Below are 19,483 nucleotides of genomic sequence, written 5' to 3'. Positions count from 1 at the left end.
ATCCAATTAAGTTTCAAAATGAATATAGGTAGGGATGGACATGAACTCATATTTTGTAATCCTATATTTAGCCAAAGTAAATCCGGCCTACTCTACTCATTTTGTCATCTCTACACATACACTATTGAATTTCAAATTGTTCTTTTCTCTATAATTTGATGTTAAGTGTTTGTTCTTATTTCCAATAAAATGTATTTCTTTTTTTTTTAAGTGTTTGTTCTTTTTCTCCAAATGGGTGTTTTTGTACCCGAAAGGAAAAATTAAATCTTGGAGGTGGATTAAAGTTAATAATGTATTCTATTTAAAAAATGAAATTTGAATATTTGCATATACGCGTGGAAAAACGCTTTTCATGTCCAATCGTAATATTAGTGGTAAATCAACTAAATTGGTGCTTCAAACATGACCGTTACTCGAGTTTTGGTTATATTAGTCGTAACCTATAAGTCCAGTTGAAAATTTAACTCAAGTAATTTAGTGATTTAGATTTCTTTCCTAGAATACCCTTAACTTTGAAACTTTAAAGAAGCTTTTAATTTTCAAACATGAATACTTAATTATACATTGAGGCTGCACTCCCACCCTGAAAGGGTGGTGTAGTTTGAAAAAATAATTATACATTGGGGCTTACAATGTTTTAACAAATACTTGAAAATCCGTAAATTCCTGATCCTCTTGCTAAATTAAAAAAAAAAAGTACTAATCAATTTTCTAGACAAGTTATCACATTCTTTAATTTAGGAATCAGAGATAAGCCAAATGTTTTATGAAAAGGACTTTAGATTAACTGCTAGGTGATAGGGAGCTTTTTCTTATATTTTCCCTCACAAAATTATTTACTCCTTTTTTTAACGAATTATCCTGGTATGCATCGTGAGAAGAAATCTTTAAAACATGCAACGCAAGTACTCTTAATCTCGTACCGGTTATCTCAGATGTAAATCTAAATAATTGACTAAATTGGCTTGGAAAATTTTGAGCTTCTCGTGTATATGTTAACTTTGTGGTTTACTAGTGTTTTGATCATAGTCTTAGTTTAAGTTGACTTATCGACTCAAATTAAAGTGAAACTTTAATCGTACAGTTCAGATTATAAAATGGAATAATTTTAAAAACCTCCATGAGGTTTTTTACTATTGCATTTAGTTCCCTCAAAGTTTTAAAAATTACAATTACCTCTCTTGATTTGACACATTAGTTACCAAACCTTAGAATAGGGTCAAAAATTGAATGAATATTCTAAAATTTCTTATCTTATAAAGTTTAATTTATTTTTCTAAACAATTGTAAAATAATTTAGCACAATTATAAAAAAAATAAGTGTCAAGTACTCCAGGCCAATATTTATTGTTTGATGATACAACAATAAATCTTTAGCTATAATAGGCTACTTTTCATAGTGCGTTAATAGAGATATAAATTAGTTTTAAGATAGAGAAGAAGATGTTATCTTATTTTTTTTTCTTTTAAGTTTATAGACTATTGTTTTTTTTTGAAGAAAAGTTTATGGAATAGTTTAGTGATGGAACTACCATAGTTTGGCAGAAATTTGGGCCATTTATTTTTATTTATTGTTGATTTATTATTTATTTTGATACAAAAAAAAAGAGCTACAAAAAAAATGGATGATATTAAAAACATTATTAGTTTAACATTTAATGAGGACAGAGGTTAGGGACAATATTGATAGTTCTTCTACATTTCTAATGAAATATAAGAGAAATGAAAAAGAAGGAAAAAGGAAAAAAATTATAAAATCCATCCTTTTTATAAACATAGCAACAAGGAAGTTTTATTAAAATATTAGGTTAGTATTATCATTTTAAATTGGCAAGGGAGGTAGGTGTAATTTTTGAAATCTTAGAGTGCTAAGTGAAATCATCAAAAATCTCTGGGGGTAAGTTTCTGAAATTATCCCTTATAAAATTTATGTTGATTTTTATGCAGTGTAAAGTTTACAAAATAGTCGTCAAAATTTTCATTTTGAGAATAAAAGATTTTACCGGTTGAAAAGTGCCCCCACTAACAAAAGTTTCTGGATTTGCCACTGCTTAGATCTCGAGCATTTAATTGCAATTGTCACCTACTAGAGGTGGAGGATGGTGGCAAATCCATGGCCTGTTGGAGGATGAATGACAATAGTAAAATTGAACAAAAATATTATTTAAAAAAGAAAATGAAGTTTGAAACTTGTCTGGAAAAACCAAAAAAGGTGTGTTTGAATTGGAGATTATTTGAAATAATTATTATAATATTTTTTTATGATGTGATATATGCGAAATAAAAAGTTAATTAAAAAAATAAAAAAGTGTGTTAGAAAATGTATTTGTGATGCAAACAAATAATTTTTTAATTAATCTTTCCTATACTGACAGTGTATATACACTGTTAGTATTGGATGATGCAAAACCTAAATTTGAAATTCAACTTTTGCTCATATATCATGAATTCAATAATGATAACATATACATTGTCAGTGTATATAAGATTTACTCATAATTTTTTGGTAAAAAATGACAATCCAAACAAGGACAGAAGATTATTTGCAATAATTAATGTAGTATATTTTGTAATGTGATGCATATGAGATAAAAATATTGTTAAAAAAATAAAAAATTGATTGAAAATTGTAACTGTGATATAAGCAAAATAATATTTGGCAAAATAATGGCTAATGTATGTTCACGGGTATATAAACTACAAAGATGAAGGTTGGTAGATTTCAGTAATTTACCCCTTGTTCTTTTCACTGCAGAATCCAAAATAATAGAATTACTGGAGGAACTTTAGCATATGCTCCCACAGGCCTAACAACATTTGTTAGCCCGAGGTACTAAGAGTCGATCAATTCAGAAAAGTTTAAGCACCACTGTCATTTTTATTGAGCAAATTCAGAAACATTTTCTGATTAACGATACTAATGATCCTTCGAAAGCAGAAACCTGCATAAAATCCAGTTGTAATCTGCATTCCGTATTGCAGATACATGTAGTTGATTGCCTGCCATATACTTTTTAACAAGCGGCCTTGTTTGGATTGCCATTTTCCACCGAAAAATGGCCTTGTTTTTCGTGAACACATTTCCCTATCACCTTTTTACCTCACATACATCAAATCGCTACAGTAATTTTCCAACGAAAAATTCATGGAAAATGCAATCCAAACGCAACCTTACTGTTCAATTCGCAGTTTCCATTTTGAATCAGAAATAAGAAATGTGGATGGCTGTTGTCACTTACACACACACACACACACACACACATTCACTTGATAATGAGCATGAACATTCTCTAGAATTATATACCTGACTTTTCATCAGTTGACCAAGTTGTATACTCTCCCCATTACACCTACTATGAATATAATGTGACTGACCTAACAGGATCATGGATTTCAGGTTCACTATCTATATAGGTAATAGCTATACTTCATCATTTATCATGCTATGAATTGCCAAAACCTTCAGGCCATATACCTGCTTAATTCAAGGAGCTCCTCAGAATTTGCATACTTTAACTGCCACTGTTTTCAGATATTTACTTTCCTAAGCCTTGATCCACTAACCAATACATTCTCTAACCAAGAAACAAGAAAAGTAATTTGGTGTACACAATTTACACATTTATATTCAAAAAATGACCCTGACAAGAGTAGAAAAGTGTATCAACAATCAAGAAATAAGTGATCCTTGGACGGTTTGTGTAGATCGCACCAACATTGGCATTAACCTTAAGAACATCATCATTTTCACTGGATGAAGGTAATCCTCTTATCTAACCTCTAATCACAGGAAGCCTAATAAGGAAGGGAAAAAAAAAAAAAAAAAAGTGATCCAGCTTAAAAGCTGTCTGGGAGTTATTTGAAAACCCATTAAATTGGTTTAAATTGAAAAGAGGAATTAAAATGTCATACAAGAAGTATTTAGAGAATTAAAAAGACAGAAAGAGTGAACAAACAGAGTCATGTCAAGTCAAAAAATAATGAAAAAGAAAAAAGAAAAAAAAATCTCATCAGAAAAAGTTGATAATTTGAAATCATACCAGCCTAATGCATGTAGAATCACATGAATTACAGAAACCTTCACGCTGATATCACTGCAACCAAAAGGCGCTCCACAGGCTCTGCATGATCTAACGGTCACTTTTTCAAACGCTCTTTTTCCCATACATTAATTACTTAACTAGAGATTCTTTAGCCAAGAAACTAAAACAATACGGCACCTGTGAAACCAACGGTCATTTTTTGACCAAACAATGCTCAAACAACTGCAACTTTCTGTCTGCCGCCGGCATTTACTTACTGGTCATGTGTTAGAAACAAATCATCAAATGTATTAAAACTTTGCCACGTTTACAAAATGTAAGCACCTAAAATATAACTGTTACACCGGGAAAGTGCATTAATGTTTTCTAACTAAAACCTCTTCAAATATTTTTCCCAGGCCCCAAAATGGGGATTAAATTTCAAATGATTTAAAGAATTTGATCCGAGAGTGGTGGAAGTCGTCGGAAAAAGTTGACCGGCACGGAGGGCGTGTCGTCGCGAAACCTTGGGTGGCGGAAATAATAGAGCCCGGAACCCAAAACAAAGGCCCTAAATGGTACAACATAGAACGCCAATGAGGCAATTAGGCACACTACAACAAAAATTCCAGTAGCCCTTGGATCTCTCCAGTTGAACAATGCTTCCAATCTCTCACCCTGTGCTGCCACGTCACCTAGAAGAGTTTGGGCCCTTCCGGCCAGGGCCCGCAACCTATCATATCTGACCCGGACTTGGTCAGTTAATCGTGTGGTCGGGAATCCATCAAACTCTTCATCGAGCTCGTCCGGTCCCACCCCGTCGACATGGGATAATCTACCATCCATTGTGATTGCTGCCCTTTGCCTATACCGGAATCTCAATGCTATGATCAAGAATGCGTACATGCAAATTGTGGGCAGAACTAGGTGCGGCCACAACACAACTGCCACTAGCAAAACATGGACCAAAATTGTAGTGGATGGGTGCACCCAAGTTCGAATTCCGTCGAGCCACCGTGCAAATGTGGCTGCTCTAGACAAGCACCCGATCACCCGGAACCAGTTAGCCTTGCTGCGCCTCATGCTCCACATGTGGTGGTCTGAATCCAACATGAATTGAACCACTTCTTGACCCAAAGCCGGCTCAGACCGAGCCAATTTAGCTGTCACAATCTTCATAGCTGTGTGTCTCAAAATGTCTTGTTGGGCAGGACCAAAAGGGCGCACATAATGCATCCTAGGCAGCGTTGGATTTGCATAAGCTTGAATTAGACTAATCCATGATGAACATGAAAATCTCAATGCAATTTCAATCTCACCCATTTTCTTAGCTCCATTTGGAAGCAACACCATAAGAGAGTATGTCCCCATGTACACACGATTAGTATCAAGTGTCGAAAGTCGTACTCGTAACTTTCCTAAACGTACATCCTTCTTATCCCCTTGATCGTGCTTATACCTTCCATTATCAAACATTCCAATAGTCAACACTGTGCATGGATCATACACATCCCACGTGTATTGCTCGTTCCATCTTGGATTAAACCGATCGAGAATCGTACGGGTGCGAACCCACTTGGGCCCATACTTAGCCACCACATAGGCATCCGTCGTGCCACGAGTACCATCTCTAGTTTTCACCGGGAGTAGATTAGTGGCTCCTCTGAGACCAACTTCAAGCAACCCTATAGGTGGCTTGGACAGTTGCTTGGCTGTGGCTCTAACATCACTGGTCACGTGAGCAGCTTCATCAAGCACGTGATAGCCACCTTCCAAACACAGCCTCACATGTATCCTACCGGCATAGGGCTTAGTTTTTTCGTCACCAATCAAGTTAAACCACCTTGATCTCGGCTCTGATTTATCGTCCATACGCTTATCTATAGTCGATAGCTGCACCTTAACAAACCCCACTGACTGCCCATTGGTCACATCTTCGACTGTAATTACCAAAAATGGCTCAAACGGCTCGGCTGCAACAAAAATGAGATCCTCGTTCCACGTAGGAGTAGAAGAGGCCGAGTTGGATAAGCCAACACTGGTTCGGCTCGTTTTGAACAGCTGTGCTCCAAGCTGACCTTTAACGAAAAGTTCAGGGTTCCGAACCCCAGGCTCGGACCGTCCCGAACCTAACTGCAAATCTTGGGTTTGGATAACCGTTAGTCTCAAATACCAAAGCTTCGGGGACAAGTACACCTTGGCTCGGGTCTCCGGGATCAACCCACCGGAATCCGACTGCCAGGCTTCTTGAAACGCCTCGTCCGCCTGAGTCCCCAGCCACACCGACAGCATGACGTCATTTCCCGGCGATGCAGATGCTTCACCTCCTTCTAGACTGTACCACTGGGGAGCTAATGGACTATCTGGAGGCACTCTTTTAGGTACTTCTTGCAAATCAAACGACACCGTTCCGAGGCAGCTTTCTTCAATGTTGCTCTTCTCGTTCTCCGCTGCTGCAACATTTTTCTCAGTCCAAACCGAGATTTCTAAAGAGGCCGAATTCAAGCCTTCTTTATCGAACGCAAAAACCTGATCCCACCCCTTGTCGTTACAGGCCTGGGATTTTGTTTTGATCGCGTGGGTTCCAATCACGAGTTTTGCAAATGCTGAAGAATTTGCTGGTGGATTAGTAAGCTTCACCTTGGTGACACGAACGTAAAGAAAAGGCATTTGATCCACGAGATCAAAACCAGAGCGGCGGTCCATGCTGCCGGAGAGAGCTTTGTCTAGCTTCAGTCTCATCATTTCCACGTCTTTCTCAGCCATGGCAGCCTTTTCCTTCTGGGTTTTTTGTGGGGTCTGAGACAGCGCAGGTTGCTGCACCTCTGGCGGTGGTGGTGGCGCCGGCGCTGTAGCCTCCGTAGCCGCAGGTGCTGCTGCTGTAGTTGAAGCATCCTTGCTCTCCGCTGGCTTCTCTTCCTCCTTAGCTCCCTCGGCTGGCTTTTCCTCCTCTTCTTCTTTCTTCTTCTCAGCTGGCTCGTCCTTCTTCTTTTCTTCTGGAGCAGCAGCTTCAGGCTTTTTCTCCTCTTCCTTCTCCGGTGGCTTTTCCTCCACCACAGCTGGCTTTTCCTCAGCCTTCTCCTCCTTGGACGGCGGCGGAGGAGGTGCTGAGGGATTCTCATCATCAACATACCAAATTTTCAGGCCGATCTCGCCTTTAATCTGCGAAAAAACACTCCTCTTCTCTAAGGGATAGTAAATCAACGCCTCAGAACCAGCTTTCACAAAAGTACTCCCAGAAATCTTCACCTTCCCCAAAAACGTGCTTCTTTTACCCGTCTTCTTATCATTATAAACGTTCAGCTCTAAAATCTCCGACCCCATGGACTCTGTATCTTGTACCAAGAACTCCAGCCTCTCATCCCATTGCGGGTTGAGATCTCTGAACTTGGTCTTGGTACGACGTCTTTGACCGTCGAAATCCACGATCACATATGCACTCGCCGTCCCTTGCCCGTCTTTAGGCATCAGATTCTTTGCGTTGCAGACTTCAACTATCAGTCTTCTGCTGCAATTTTGATCGCCCATTTCTCTAACAACTGAAGAAATTTGAACTAAATAGATTATGTGGGATAATAGGTAGGAAATCAGCTATGGAATTTGGTGATTCAGGATTTGAAGTTTTGGTTTGATTGATGAATAAAAGAATTGGAACAGAGCTTTGGAAAAAGTGGTATGTGATAAAATGGGAAAGTGAAGGTGTACTGATGGAGAGAAGTGGGACAATGAAGACTATTTAAAAAGCGTTGAAAGTGAGCGTGGTGTCTATACACGTGCCTACTGGAATAGGTAAGTATATTAGTACTACTAGTTAGTTTGGTCTAATTTCTTGTATTATAATTACAGATTAATTACGCAATTAAGTTCTTGATTTGGTGATAAATACACTGAGAAGTTAGATATTTTGGATTTAAGTCTTACTGTGAATTTTTTTTTTAAGAGACAAATCCCATAGTGGAATGTCAATCCTAGATTTTATTAAAATAAAAGGGAAAATGATCGGTTTGATCCTTCACATTTGACAAAAATATTCTTTTCGTCTCTCACTTTTAAAACGAAACAATTTCATCCTTGACATTTAAAAACTAAAGTTCTTACATCCCTGAACCCAAATTTCAATCTAAATCAAACCATCAATCAACATGATTACAAATTTGGGGGGTATAATTGGTAGATCACTTGGTTAAATCAACTTGATATTCATGTAAAATTTAATGAACCCAAAAAGAAAAAATAAAAATTATAACATAAAAAAGAAAGATTAATTTATCCTACATTATCATTGTATAAACTGACGATTTTATGTACCGCCATATCATTTCAATTTAAATTTAAACACCAAATTTTATATTTATGATACACATCTAGATTTGCAAGCGGATATACTAACAGTGTATGAAAAGATTTACCAAAAAAAAAAAAATCCTACTATTCCAAGACAAAGAATGGCCTTTTATGTTATAATTTTATTTTTTTGGTTTAATAAATGTCATGTGAATATGATGAAATTGATCGAGTGATCTATCAATTCTATATCCGAAATTTATTACTGGGTTATTGAATAGTTTGATTCAGATTGAAAATTAGGTTCAGGGATGTAATAGCTTTAATTTTTAAATATCAGGGATGAATTTGTTTCATTTTAAAAGTGAGGGACGAAAAGAATATTTTTACGAAATATGAAGGATGAAACAAATTATTTTTCCAAAATAAAATAAATAAAATAAAACAAGAAGAATGTTGAGTGTAAATCTATTTCAACTTATATGTTGGTGAATGATGGAATGTTATTTATTTGTACTTTTTCCTTTTTTGAGAAAAATAGTTAATATAATGTAATTTTTTAATTATTTTAATATAAGTGGGAGGATTCGAAACCAAAATTTCTTGCGTGTACTCCATCTCTCTAAACTACTAAACCCATTCTTCCCCATTGTATATAATGTAAAAAGAGGAGGAATGTTACGTATAAATCTAATTCCACTTATATGTTGGTGAATATTGGAACATTATTTATTTGTACCGTATTTTTTCAACTTTATTTTTTTTAAGAGTTTGTATATAATGTAATATGTTTGTACGAATTTGTAATATTTTGATATGCGTTGATTTCAGTTGTAATTTTGTAAGTAAAAGAAAAAAATGGGTATATGTTAATTACTGTTTGAGTTAAATGAAAAGTATAGATAGCTAGATTTTACCCTTTTTAAATTCAACCCAAGTACAAAAAACATCATCTTGATTTATCTATATGATTGCCAAGTTTTATACTTATGAAGTTGAATTGAAATATTTCAAAAAATTTAATTATGAATGTCAAGTTTTAAACAAGTTTTTCCAAAAGTAATTAAAGATTTTCCCAAAAAAAATGACCAACATGAAATATTAATCAATTTTAATGTCTTACAAGGATTCAAAATTTTAGTATCTCTTTTGAATTGTAGCAAAATTTGAGTCTCTTAATTTGACTCCATTTTCATTTTTCTTTCTACAAAATTTGGTTAGCAATCGTTATGCCTTGTCACTATATTGCTTATTTTAATACACGTGAAATATACACACAGCGTCTGACACAAATAAGATAAAATAATGGTGCCACGTAGGCAAAACACGTAGGACAAACTAAGCTTCGTGGCGATTGCATCGGGTTGCGGGATTTGATGTGGACAAAAGGCATCTCTGTTTCAGAATAAATGTGGCAGTGGGCTAACGGATTTCTTAACGGAGCTAAAATAATCACGCTCCTGGATGCAGCGCTGGATACAGATTATCTTGTACTTCTCCGTTTAAATTTTTTTTTAATTTATATTCCCAGTTATGGAAAGGTTAAAACTTAAAAGAAAATAAAGAAAGGTAAATCGTATTTTGCTTACGTTTTGGATGTCAATTTTAGTCTAAATATTATTTTACTTGAATCATAAATACATTTTTTAATCGTTTTTTTTATCTTTCTAATCATTCTTTTATTTCACAAATACCACATTACAAAAATATTGTAATAATTATTTCAAATAATATTTTAAATAATTTCACATCCAAACAAACACTTTCCTTGTTATTAACAACTTATACTCTTATTTGATTATCGTTATATTGTATATTATAATTATTTGCATCATAAACATATTTTTCAATTATCTTTTTATTTTTTCAATCATTGTTTTATTTCATAAGCATCATATCATAGAAAATATTGTAATAATTATTTCAAATAACATTTAAAATAATTTCCTGTCCAAACACATATTATGAACAACTTATTTTCTTATTTGATTATAATTATGTCTTCTTTTGTATATTGTACTTTTATTGCAAATAGATTCTTTTGTCATATTGATGTAAATGTAATTACTGCTAAGGATACTATATGGATGTGTGATTAAATAGTCATTAATTTTCTATGTGGAATAGTTTATATATAGTTTTCATTACTATATCAAAAACTTTAATCTTTTATTATTTGCTTCCATAATATGATGGTTATTTTTGTTGTTACAAATTAAGTTTATTCGCAATTATGTTGACAACCTGTTTTTAGATAGTTAGGGTAATAATAATTTTTACAAGAGTTGAAATAGGAGTTTAAAAAATGACAAATAATTTTTACACCAAATCCAATGCTCCTGCTCGATGTGTGTGCAATAAAAAAATCTTCATTTGAATTATTGGATATAGAATCCTTATTTGATAACAAAATTTAGAAGTGGTAAATTGAAAAGGTTAATATAAAAAATATGACAAAAATTTAAATTAAGCAACTACCTGTAGTGATTGATTAATGAATTTCGTAAGAAGGACAAATTTTTTTCAAAACGTACTCTTACATAGAGATGAAATCATTTATAGGATTATTGTATCCAAAAATTGGAGCCATCTTTAAATTTCTTTTTCAACAATTGGATTATTATAATTTTTTTATGGGAAATGTTCTTTGCACTCCGTATTTTGTTAATTGCACACCCACCATTTATTTTATCATATAGTTTAATAAATAAAAACCATGTGATAAAAATGATAGTGGGAGTGTAATTAACAAAAATTGGAGTGCAAATAATATTTTCCTTTTCTTATTGCACTCTTACAATTTTTTATGGCGTATATGAAAGATTTGGAGAAGAAGTTTTTTATGTGGGTATAATTTGTAGTTCGGAGGTTTTTTTATGGGAGTGTGAGTTATAGTTTAATAGTTATATAATATAAGTATTTATCTTGGTGAGTTATTTAAAGGGTAAAAAAGAAATTACAAAAGTGATAGCGATTATTTATACCAAATCTTCTGCTCTTGCTTTATTGTCATAGAGATGGTATGAATAATATTTTCAAAACCAACTTAGATCGGAACATTGACGAAATAACCTTGAAATACTTTATTTGACTTTCAAATTTCTCATTTTTTCCAGTCTCCTTCTAAGGTTTGGAGTTTCAATTGAACTACGGTCTTATTTGGCAAGCAAGTTTTTTGTCAAATTTGTTTGCTACAAATTTTTTAACTACTTTAACTACATTAACCTCAAAAAACTTCTCAAAGTTTTTAAATTATACGCTTCAAATATCCAAAAAATTTACATATTTCAAAATTTTTTTCTATAACTTCTATAGTAAGTTACAGTAAAGTTTTAGACAAAAAAAAAAAAATTCACTTGTCAAATGGGGTCTAAAAAAAATAAATGAAATACTTAATTAAGAAGGACAAAGATTTTGTTCAACATGACATTTTTTGTCATCAAGAATGAATAAATTATCATGTTTAGGTGCATGCTTGAGGAGCATTGAATTGAGTTAAAAAAATGAGATAAATAGTAAGTAGGAGGTTTTGGATGGAAGACATATTCTATTAACGAAAAAATTAATTAAAAAAAAGGTGCGCACATGGCCTCTTACACTGTTAGAGCCAGAACAAAAGCGCACCACTTGCCTGAGTGGGCGAGAGTTGTGATCGGTGTTACAGTTCCTTTGTATCAATTTGTGCTATTTTTTGTACTTCATCATATTGGATTTTGAACTTAGTCTTGTTTTTTTCTTTAAATAAATAAAAAGGTCTCGTATAATTTCATATTATTTGGTCAAATTGAATTAAAAATCGGTCTATATAGTATCATACCATGGGAGGAAATATCATTCTATTAATATTTATACTTTGGAGAAAGCAATAGCTTCAAGGAAAGAAAGCCTCGGTTAAGATTGAAGATAACAATCTCACATTAGCAATAGATCATCAATGATCAAGTTTTCTATCTAAATCCATTTCATTATTTTCTTTCCAGCTTTTGTTTGTTACTTTCCTTTATCTAGCCTGGAGAGAAATTCTGTATGTTCAACAGAGTAATAACAAACCCTCGTTTTTACTACAGAAAAATATATTTCCTGTATAACTTTAACTTTGACAGCTTTAATAAGTGAACTTTTATTCCAAAAAGAAATGGAAGAATTAAACGTACCTCCAATAATAAATTGTCACAACTGGATTCAAATAGCAACTCCTTAGAAGTATAATTTGTTGGTCATTTTGAAAATTCTATATCTATAATAGTTCTGTAAATTTTGAAACTATTTGTATGATTTTGTTAAAAAATAAAAACTATTGCACCAAAATTAAGGTTAATTATACCCTTGACAAAACTGTGGCACTGTAAAAAGAATGAGGAGAATCATGACATACACTCATAAACTCTCATGATAAAAGCATGGTAAAAATGCACAAGTGGGGTTCTTAAATACTCAATGCGCTGGTACTAACTCACAGAATACGTGACCAAAAATAAACATATTGGTAAAACACATGTCCAACAAGTGTGAAAATTCTATATCTATAATAGTTCTGTAAATTTTGATACTATTTGTATGATTTTGTTAAAAAATAAAAACTATTGCACCAAAATTAAGGTTAATTATTATTGAATAGTGGATTTCCTACCTTATTTTATAATGACAAGTTATAAAACTTTTTTGAGCCTAATTTTTTCAATTAAAAGAACAATATCATATAGGGCTCATACATGATGTTCAAAACAATGTACAATAAATATTAAGGGATGCACTCACCCTCTAGTTCTCAACTCGTACCAAAAGTTATACAAAGAAGGGTTAATTTTTTATATATTAACACTGTATTCATTAGTGGGTCTAGTTCTCAACTTGTACCAAAAGTTATACAAAGAAGGGTTAATTTTTTATACATTAACACTGTATTCATTAGTGGGTCTAAATGGATGACATATAAGTAAAATTTGTTATTTAAATTACAATTACGATGATATGATACGCATTTAAATCTGTTAGTATATATACTGATAGTGTAGAAAAGATTAATAAAAAAAATTAAAAAAGAGTTACAAAAGAAGTGGGTTTGTGGCATTTCGAGATTAAAGAATATGGGTATATCTCAGTTTCCAGTATGCCAACTTCAAAGTATTATAATTTATGCATCATAGAATTCAATTCATTTGGCCTTTTGCTTGCATCATTTTAAGAAAGGCAACAGTTGGTTGGCCACTTGCTGGTCTTTCTGCGAATGTGAACGTTACATTTTCTTGTGCTCCATAAAGTAATATACACATATATACATATACATATACATATATACATATATATATATATATATATATATGTATGTATGGCATGGTAGTGAAAATCAAGAAATAACTTCGGTGATCTTCCCCAATGATTAATGACAATTTCACTTAGCACTCATAAAGTAAACAATATGACACTTATACCCTTATTTTGAAATAAGTGATAAGGAAAGAGAAAAGTTTATACTTAGACATTACTTTTGGCAGGCTGTAAAGAATTTTGATGAGGTAAATTAGAATGAAGCATTAAGAGAATTAAAAGTCTGAATCTTGATGTGAAATCCCAAATTGTTTGGTCTTTACCCTGTTTCAACTATTTAATTGAATAATATTATTAATTATTCTATTAGTAGTTGAAATACTTCATTTATCTCATTAGAATTTTATATTAGATATCTTATCTTATATAAAACACTAAGGGTTCATTTGGTTCATGAGATGACACAAGATTGGATTAATAAACCTATCTCATCCTATGTTTGGTTGCATTTTACACGTGGGATGACACATCTTAACTAACTGAATTAATTCCCTATTCATGGGATAAAATAATCCCATAGGGGAGGTGGTATTAGGTATTAGTCATCTCGGGATGACCAACATGTAGGATGATAAAATTTTAGATAAATTTATCCTTACCAAAAATACAAATTTATACTTTTATAATTATATAACCCTACTCCAGCATGACAATATAATATGAATGGACTAATTTGCCTCTAATAATTAATTTTTAAAGTTTTTTTTGACTAATTTGCCCCTGCTACTGACATAACAATATTTGGAATAATTTGCTTTTATGAATAATTCAAATTCATACTGACTATTATATAACCATACTCTCACATAATAATTTGACAATAAACGGACTAATTAGCCTCTACTAATTATATTAATTTTTTTTTACTAATTTGCCCCTATTTATTATTTTAAATATTTTGACTAATTTACCCCTATTGATTAATTTGAATTTTTTGATTAATTTGCCATATTAACATCATAATAAAAGGACTATATGGTCCTTGGACTAAATTACCCTTACCAAGCTTATTTTCTCAACCAAATTCTATATAAATACATAACATTATCAATTGGGGTCTGTGAAATGAGGACTTCAATAAGTTCAAGTTCAGTCCAAAGAAAAATCTTCTATATTAACTTAAACTTAGCTCATTTAAAGCTCTTAAATGGGTTAGATTTTAATCAATTTAATCCTAATTTAGCCAAAACTCAATCCATTATTTAAGTGGATTTTAAATTGAGGTTCAAAAATGTGGTCAAAAAATATTTTTAAGGGCTCGAATAGGTTGAGTTTAAGTGAATGCAAATTTTTATATATCAAAATCCTTGATTTACTTTATAATTCTAAAGTTTCAAATAACTGTATTTTAATAAAATTTATAAATATTAAATTTTTTATTAAATTAAAATATTAAATTATATTATTAATATTTTACAAAATATTAATAATATATTTATATTGTTTTATTATAAAGAATCTACAAATGAAGTGGTATTTTGGTCATTAAAATAGTAATCCTACCCAATCCAATCTCTAACCAAAAACAGGATAAGATTATTTTCCAACATATCCTATCCAACGTAAAACCAACCAAATACTAGATAACTTGGATTATTAATCCGATGATGACTCAACCTAGCATTAATAATTTGAGGAGTCATCCCATCTCATCCGATCCGTGAACTAAATGGACCTAGAATTAATAATCTGAGAAGTCATCTCATTTCATCTACTCCGTAAAGCAAACGAACCCTAAGGGAAAATAGGGATTAATAATTTGAGAAGTCATCCCATTTCATTCGATTCGTGAACCAAAAGGACCCCAAGGGATAATGGGGAGTTACCTAACTTAGGGAGATGTTGTGGAGTTGGAACATTAGACTAGTGGTGAATAATATTGCTAGAACTGGTGTGCGTTATCTTTTGGAGACATGGAGATAATGTAGGAAGAAGTGGAATACGTGGAAACTAATCTCTCACGTTACTCCATCTAGTAGCGGTTAATTACTTTTATCCATAAGACCATGCCTCAGGATTCAAAACACTGAAGTTGAGAAACCAAAAAAAAAATGTAAAGCGATTGGGAGCCATTACAACTGAAATAGGATCAAAGTAGAGTAGAAGTTGTGGGAGAGTGTCGAGTAAACAACATTCTCTTCCTTTAACTTGCTTGCTTCTCACTTCATTAATTTGGTAAACACCCAATAGGAGAGAGAGCGTGAAGAAGGAATAAAGAAATAGTGCATCTTGTTGGAGTAGCATCTTGAGAAAACCAACACATATATGTGCGTCTAGGAAGAGAAAGAAGACTTGGAGGAGATAAAACACAAGGGAAGAAGGACGAGTAGAGCAGCATCATCTAGAGGCTAACTTGACACTATTGTCTTCACAGCCAGGAATAGTAAAAGAAAACTTCAGGTTCCCTCAATTCAATTACACTTAAAGCATGATTTCCTAGGCTTAAACTCGTCACCAATCGTTCCTAGCTTATGTTTGGACTATAGTGTAAATATAATGTTGTAATTCACTGGTTTCCTTTGGCACGACTCTTTTATGAACTTTTGATGGTAGCTACTATGTCTTCATAGCGTTATTTACTGAAACAATTAAAGGAAAAAAAAACATTGTTATAGTGTTTGTTTTTACAATAAAGGGTGAAAGGATATAAGAAATTACCCAAGCTTTGTAGCAGTAATTTTGATGGGAAAATTTATCATATTTTTGAAGGAATTCAAACTTTAACTTAACGGGTGTTATTTGGTACAGTAGTTTGAGAATTTCATGGCAGAAATCAATGGCTTTTGCATCAATAATAATAATAATAATAAGGAAAATTGTAGAATATTGTCAAAAGAGATGTTTTCTTGAATGTCGGGAGAGATGGTACAATTGGTGATTAGTCCATCTAGTAGCAGTTAGTATTACCTTTTCAAAAATATGGATGAATCCAGGCTTGGAAGAAGTGTAACCGGGGAACCTAACTAGGGGACAAAGTGTTCAATCCGTCAACTGGTTGTTGAGCGTAGGAAAATCCATTGAGGAACCAACATTCTGGAATCGTTGGACAAATCTGGTGGACCAATCCGATGGCATGATCTGGAGCCCCCCCACTCTAGTCCACGAAGATCTCATATGCGAAAGTTATTCAAGTTTCAAGTTGTGTCGTTCATTTGGTCTTGTTGAGCAAGGGCTTATTTGTCATTTATTTGCTGTTTTGGTTATTTATTTTAGTTTAAGAAATTCGGCCAAACAACCTTTCAATTTGGCTGAACGTTAGGCCCAAAAGAATCCTAGTCTAGCCGAGTTTTACTTAAGTATTTTTAGTTTAAGTGAATCCAATTCACTTTAGATCTAGTTTAAATAAATCCAATTCACTTTAGGTTGTCAAGTGTACAACTATATATAGCCGAGGCAAGGGACCTTCGAAATTAGTTTTGATCAATAAAATTTCGTGAGTTATTCACTTTTCTGTTTCCAAGAGAACTCCTTTGAATAATTGAGAATCCTTCTCAAGTTATTCATATCGAACTTATCAATCAAGTAACTCCTTAGTTGTGGCGTTTCTCTACCTATAATTTGGTTCGCTAATTCGTTAAGTCGCGGGTTGAGATTATATCAATATTGTTCGCAACTTAGAGGGTTCCTCTACTCTTCTCTAAATTATAAGTTGAGGTCTACGCTAAATGAGGTCTGAACTTGCACCAACTTAGAGGGTTCCTCTATTACGATGAACAGTAATGATGAATAATAATGATGAACAGTAACGATTTTTTTTTAATCACGAATCTGACTTGGGAAAACGAGGATATATGACTCGAACACAAAAGAAAAGAAAGATATAATCTGATGGTTGTCAACTAGCTCTGATTACCAACTGATGTGAAACACACTTGGACATGATTAGAGCTGTAAACGAACCGAATCGAACCGAGTATCTCATGTTTGAGCTCTGTTCGTTAAGCAGTTCGAACAACGTTCGTGTTCGTTCGTTAATTTTCGAACTCCAAACCTGTGTTCGTGTTCGGTTCGTTAAGTAAAATTCGTGTTCGAGTTCGAGTTCGTGTTCGGCTAGTTTAACATAAATGAGCCGTTCGCGAACATGTTCGAAATGCTCGAATCCAAATTATTTTATGATTTAAATATGCTATGCAAATTATTAATCATTCTAAAAAATAATTAAAGCACTAAGTGACTAAATTCTATTATTCATTAACTATATAACTAACCTTAACATAAAAACAACAAATAAAACAAAGAAATTTGCCCTCCAAAATAAAAGTCTAGCCATAAAATAAACCCTAAAATTTGTCAAATGATAATTATGTCTATGTTCACGAACATTCGTTAAAACTCGCGAACATACTCGTGTTCGCGAACGTTCGTTTAGCATGCTCGCGAACGTTCGTTAAAACTCGCGAACATGCTCGTGTTCGCTCGATTATTAATCGAACAAAAAAATTCGTTCGAACTCGGTTCGTTTAAAATTTCGAACGAGCCTTTCACGAACACGAACGAGCCGAAACGAACCGAGCTAACGAACAGCTCGGTTCGTTTAACAGCTCTAGACATGATCTAGACAATGACACCGACAGTTTGGCAGCGGAGAATTTGACCCAATCTAACCCTTTAAGTTGCGAACAATATTGATACAATCTCAACCCATGACTTAACGAATTAGCGAATCAAATTATAGGTAGACGAACGCCACAACCAAGGAGTTACTTGATTGATAAGTTCGGTATGAATAACTTGAGAAGGATTCTCAATTATTCAAAGGAGCTCTCTTGGAAACAGAAAAGTGAATAACTCACGAAATTTTATTGATCAAAACTAATTTTGAAGGTCCCTTGCCTCGGCTATATATAGTCATACCTCATTTATAAGTTGGTGCAAGTTCAGACCTCATTTAGCCGTTTAACTAGCCATTGCTTTCACCTGATGCTTAAGCTGTTGCAGGTGCATTGGAAATGGTTTGCACTTATACCCCTTGAAGTTTATTGATCCTTAATAGCTTTTGTCCTTCCTTTGCTAATACTACTAGGCAAGCAACATAAAGGGCAAATCTGGTACAAATTTCTCATCTCACTCCTTAAGATAATTTTTTAATGGGACTCTTTCTAACTTGGACCAAATCTACAACAGATTCCTTAAGTTTAGGAGTGGTCAATGCAATTTCTTAAACTAGAGGGGAGGTGAGTGCTACTATTAGAAACCTCAAGGGAGGTTTCTACAATTTTTTGTATTTATAACTTTAATTAAAATAGAGTAGTTTGAAACTTTCGAATTATAAAGTAAATCAAGGATTTTGAGATATAAAATTTCGTATTCACTTAAACTTAGCCCATCTGGGCCCTAGATTTTGACCAAGTTTTTGAATCTAAATTTGAAATTCAATTAAATAATGGGCCAAGTTTTGACTAATTTAGAGTTAAATCAATTAAAACCTAACTCATTTAAGAGCTTTAAATAAGTTGAACTCAAGCTAATATAGAAGATTATTCTTTGGATCGAATTTGAACTTATTGAAATTCTCATTCACAAAACTCAATTGATAAGATTATGTATTTATATAAAATTTGGCTTAGAAAATAAGCTTAGTAAGGGTAATTTAGTCCAAGGGCAATATAGTCCTTCTGTTATGATGTTGGTATGGCAAATTAGTCAAAAAATAAATTAATAAATAGGGATAAGTCAAAATATTTAAAATAATGAATAGAAACAAATTAGTCAAAAAATTTTAATATAATTAGTAGGGGCTAATTAGTCTATTATTATCATATTATTATGTGAGAGTATGGTTATATAATAGTCAGTGTCAATTTGAATCATTCATAAGGGCAAAGTAGTTCAAATATTGTTATGTTGGT

At 33.0% G+C, this 19,483-nt stretch overlaps 1 protein-coding gene across 1 annotated transcript; it reads right to left on the bottom strand.

Annotated features, from left to right (window-relative positions):
• Positions 1 to 4,310: 4,310 nt before the first annotated feature.
• On the bottom strand, positions 4,311 to 7,710 carry LOC113695408 (multiple C2 domain and transmembrane region protein 14). Its single transcript, XM_027214495.2, has one exon. It carries the CDS (start codon positions 7,548 to 7,550, stop codon positions 4,473 to 4,475), a length of 3,078 nt encoding a protein of 1,025 aa, XP_027070296.2. The 5' UTR covers positions 7,551 to 7,710; the 3' UTR covers positions 4,311 to 4,472.
• Between the last annotated feature and the right edge of the window lie 11,773 nt (positions 7,711 to 19,483).

The sequence above is a fragment of the Coffea arabica genome, chromosome 6c, assembly GCF_036785885.1.
Source record: "Coffea arabica cultivar ET-39 chromosome 6c, Coffea Arabica ET-39 HiFi, whole genome shotgun sequence".
Lineage (NCBI taxonomy): Eukaryota > Viridiplantae > Streptophyta > Magnoliopsida > Gentianales > Rubiaceae > Coffea > Coffea arabica.
Note: the sequence above shows the minus strand (reverse complement) of the source record. Positions and strands in the feature narration are given on the sequence as shown.

Coding starts and splice junctions, on each gene's coding strand:
- LOC113695408 (XM_027214495.2), bottom strand. CDS start 7,550: ATGGGCGATCAAAATTGCAGCAGAAGACTGATAGTTGAAGTCTGCAAC.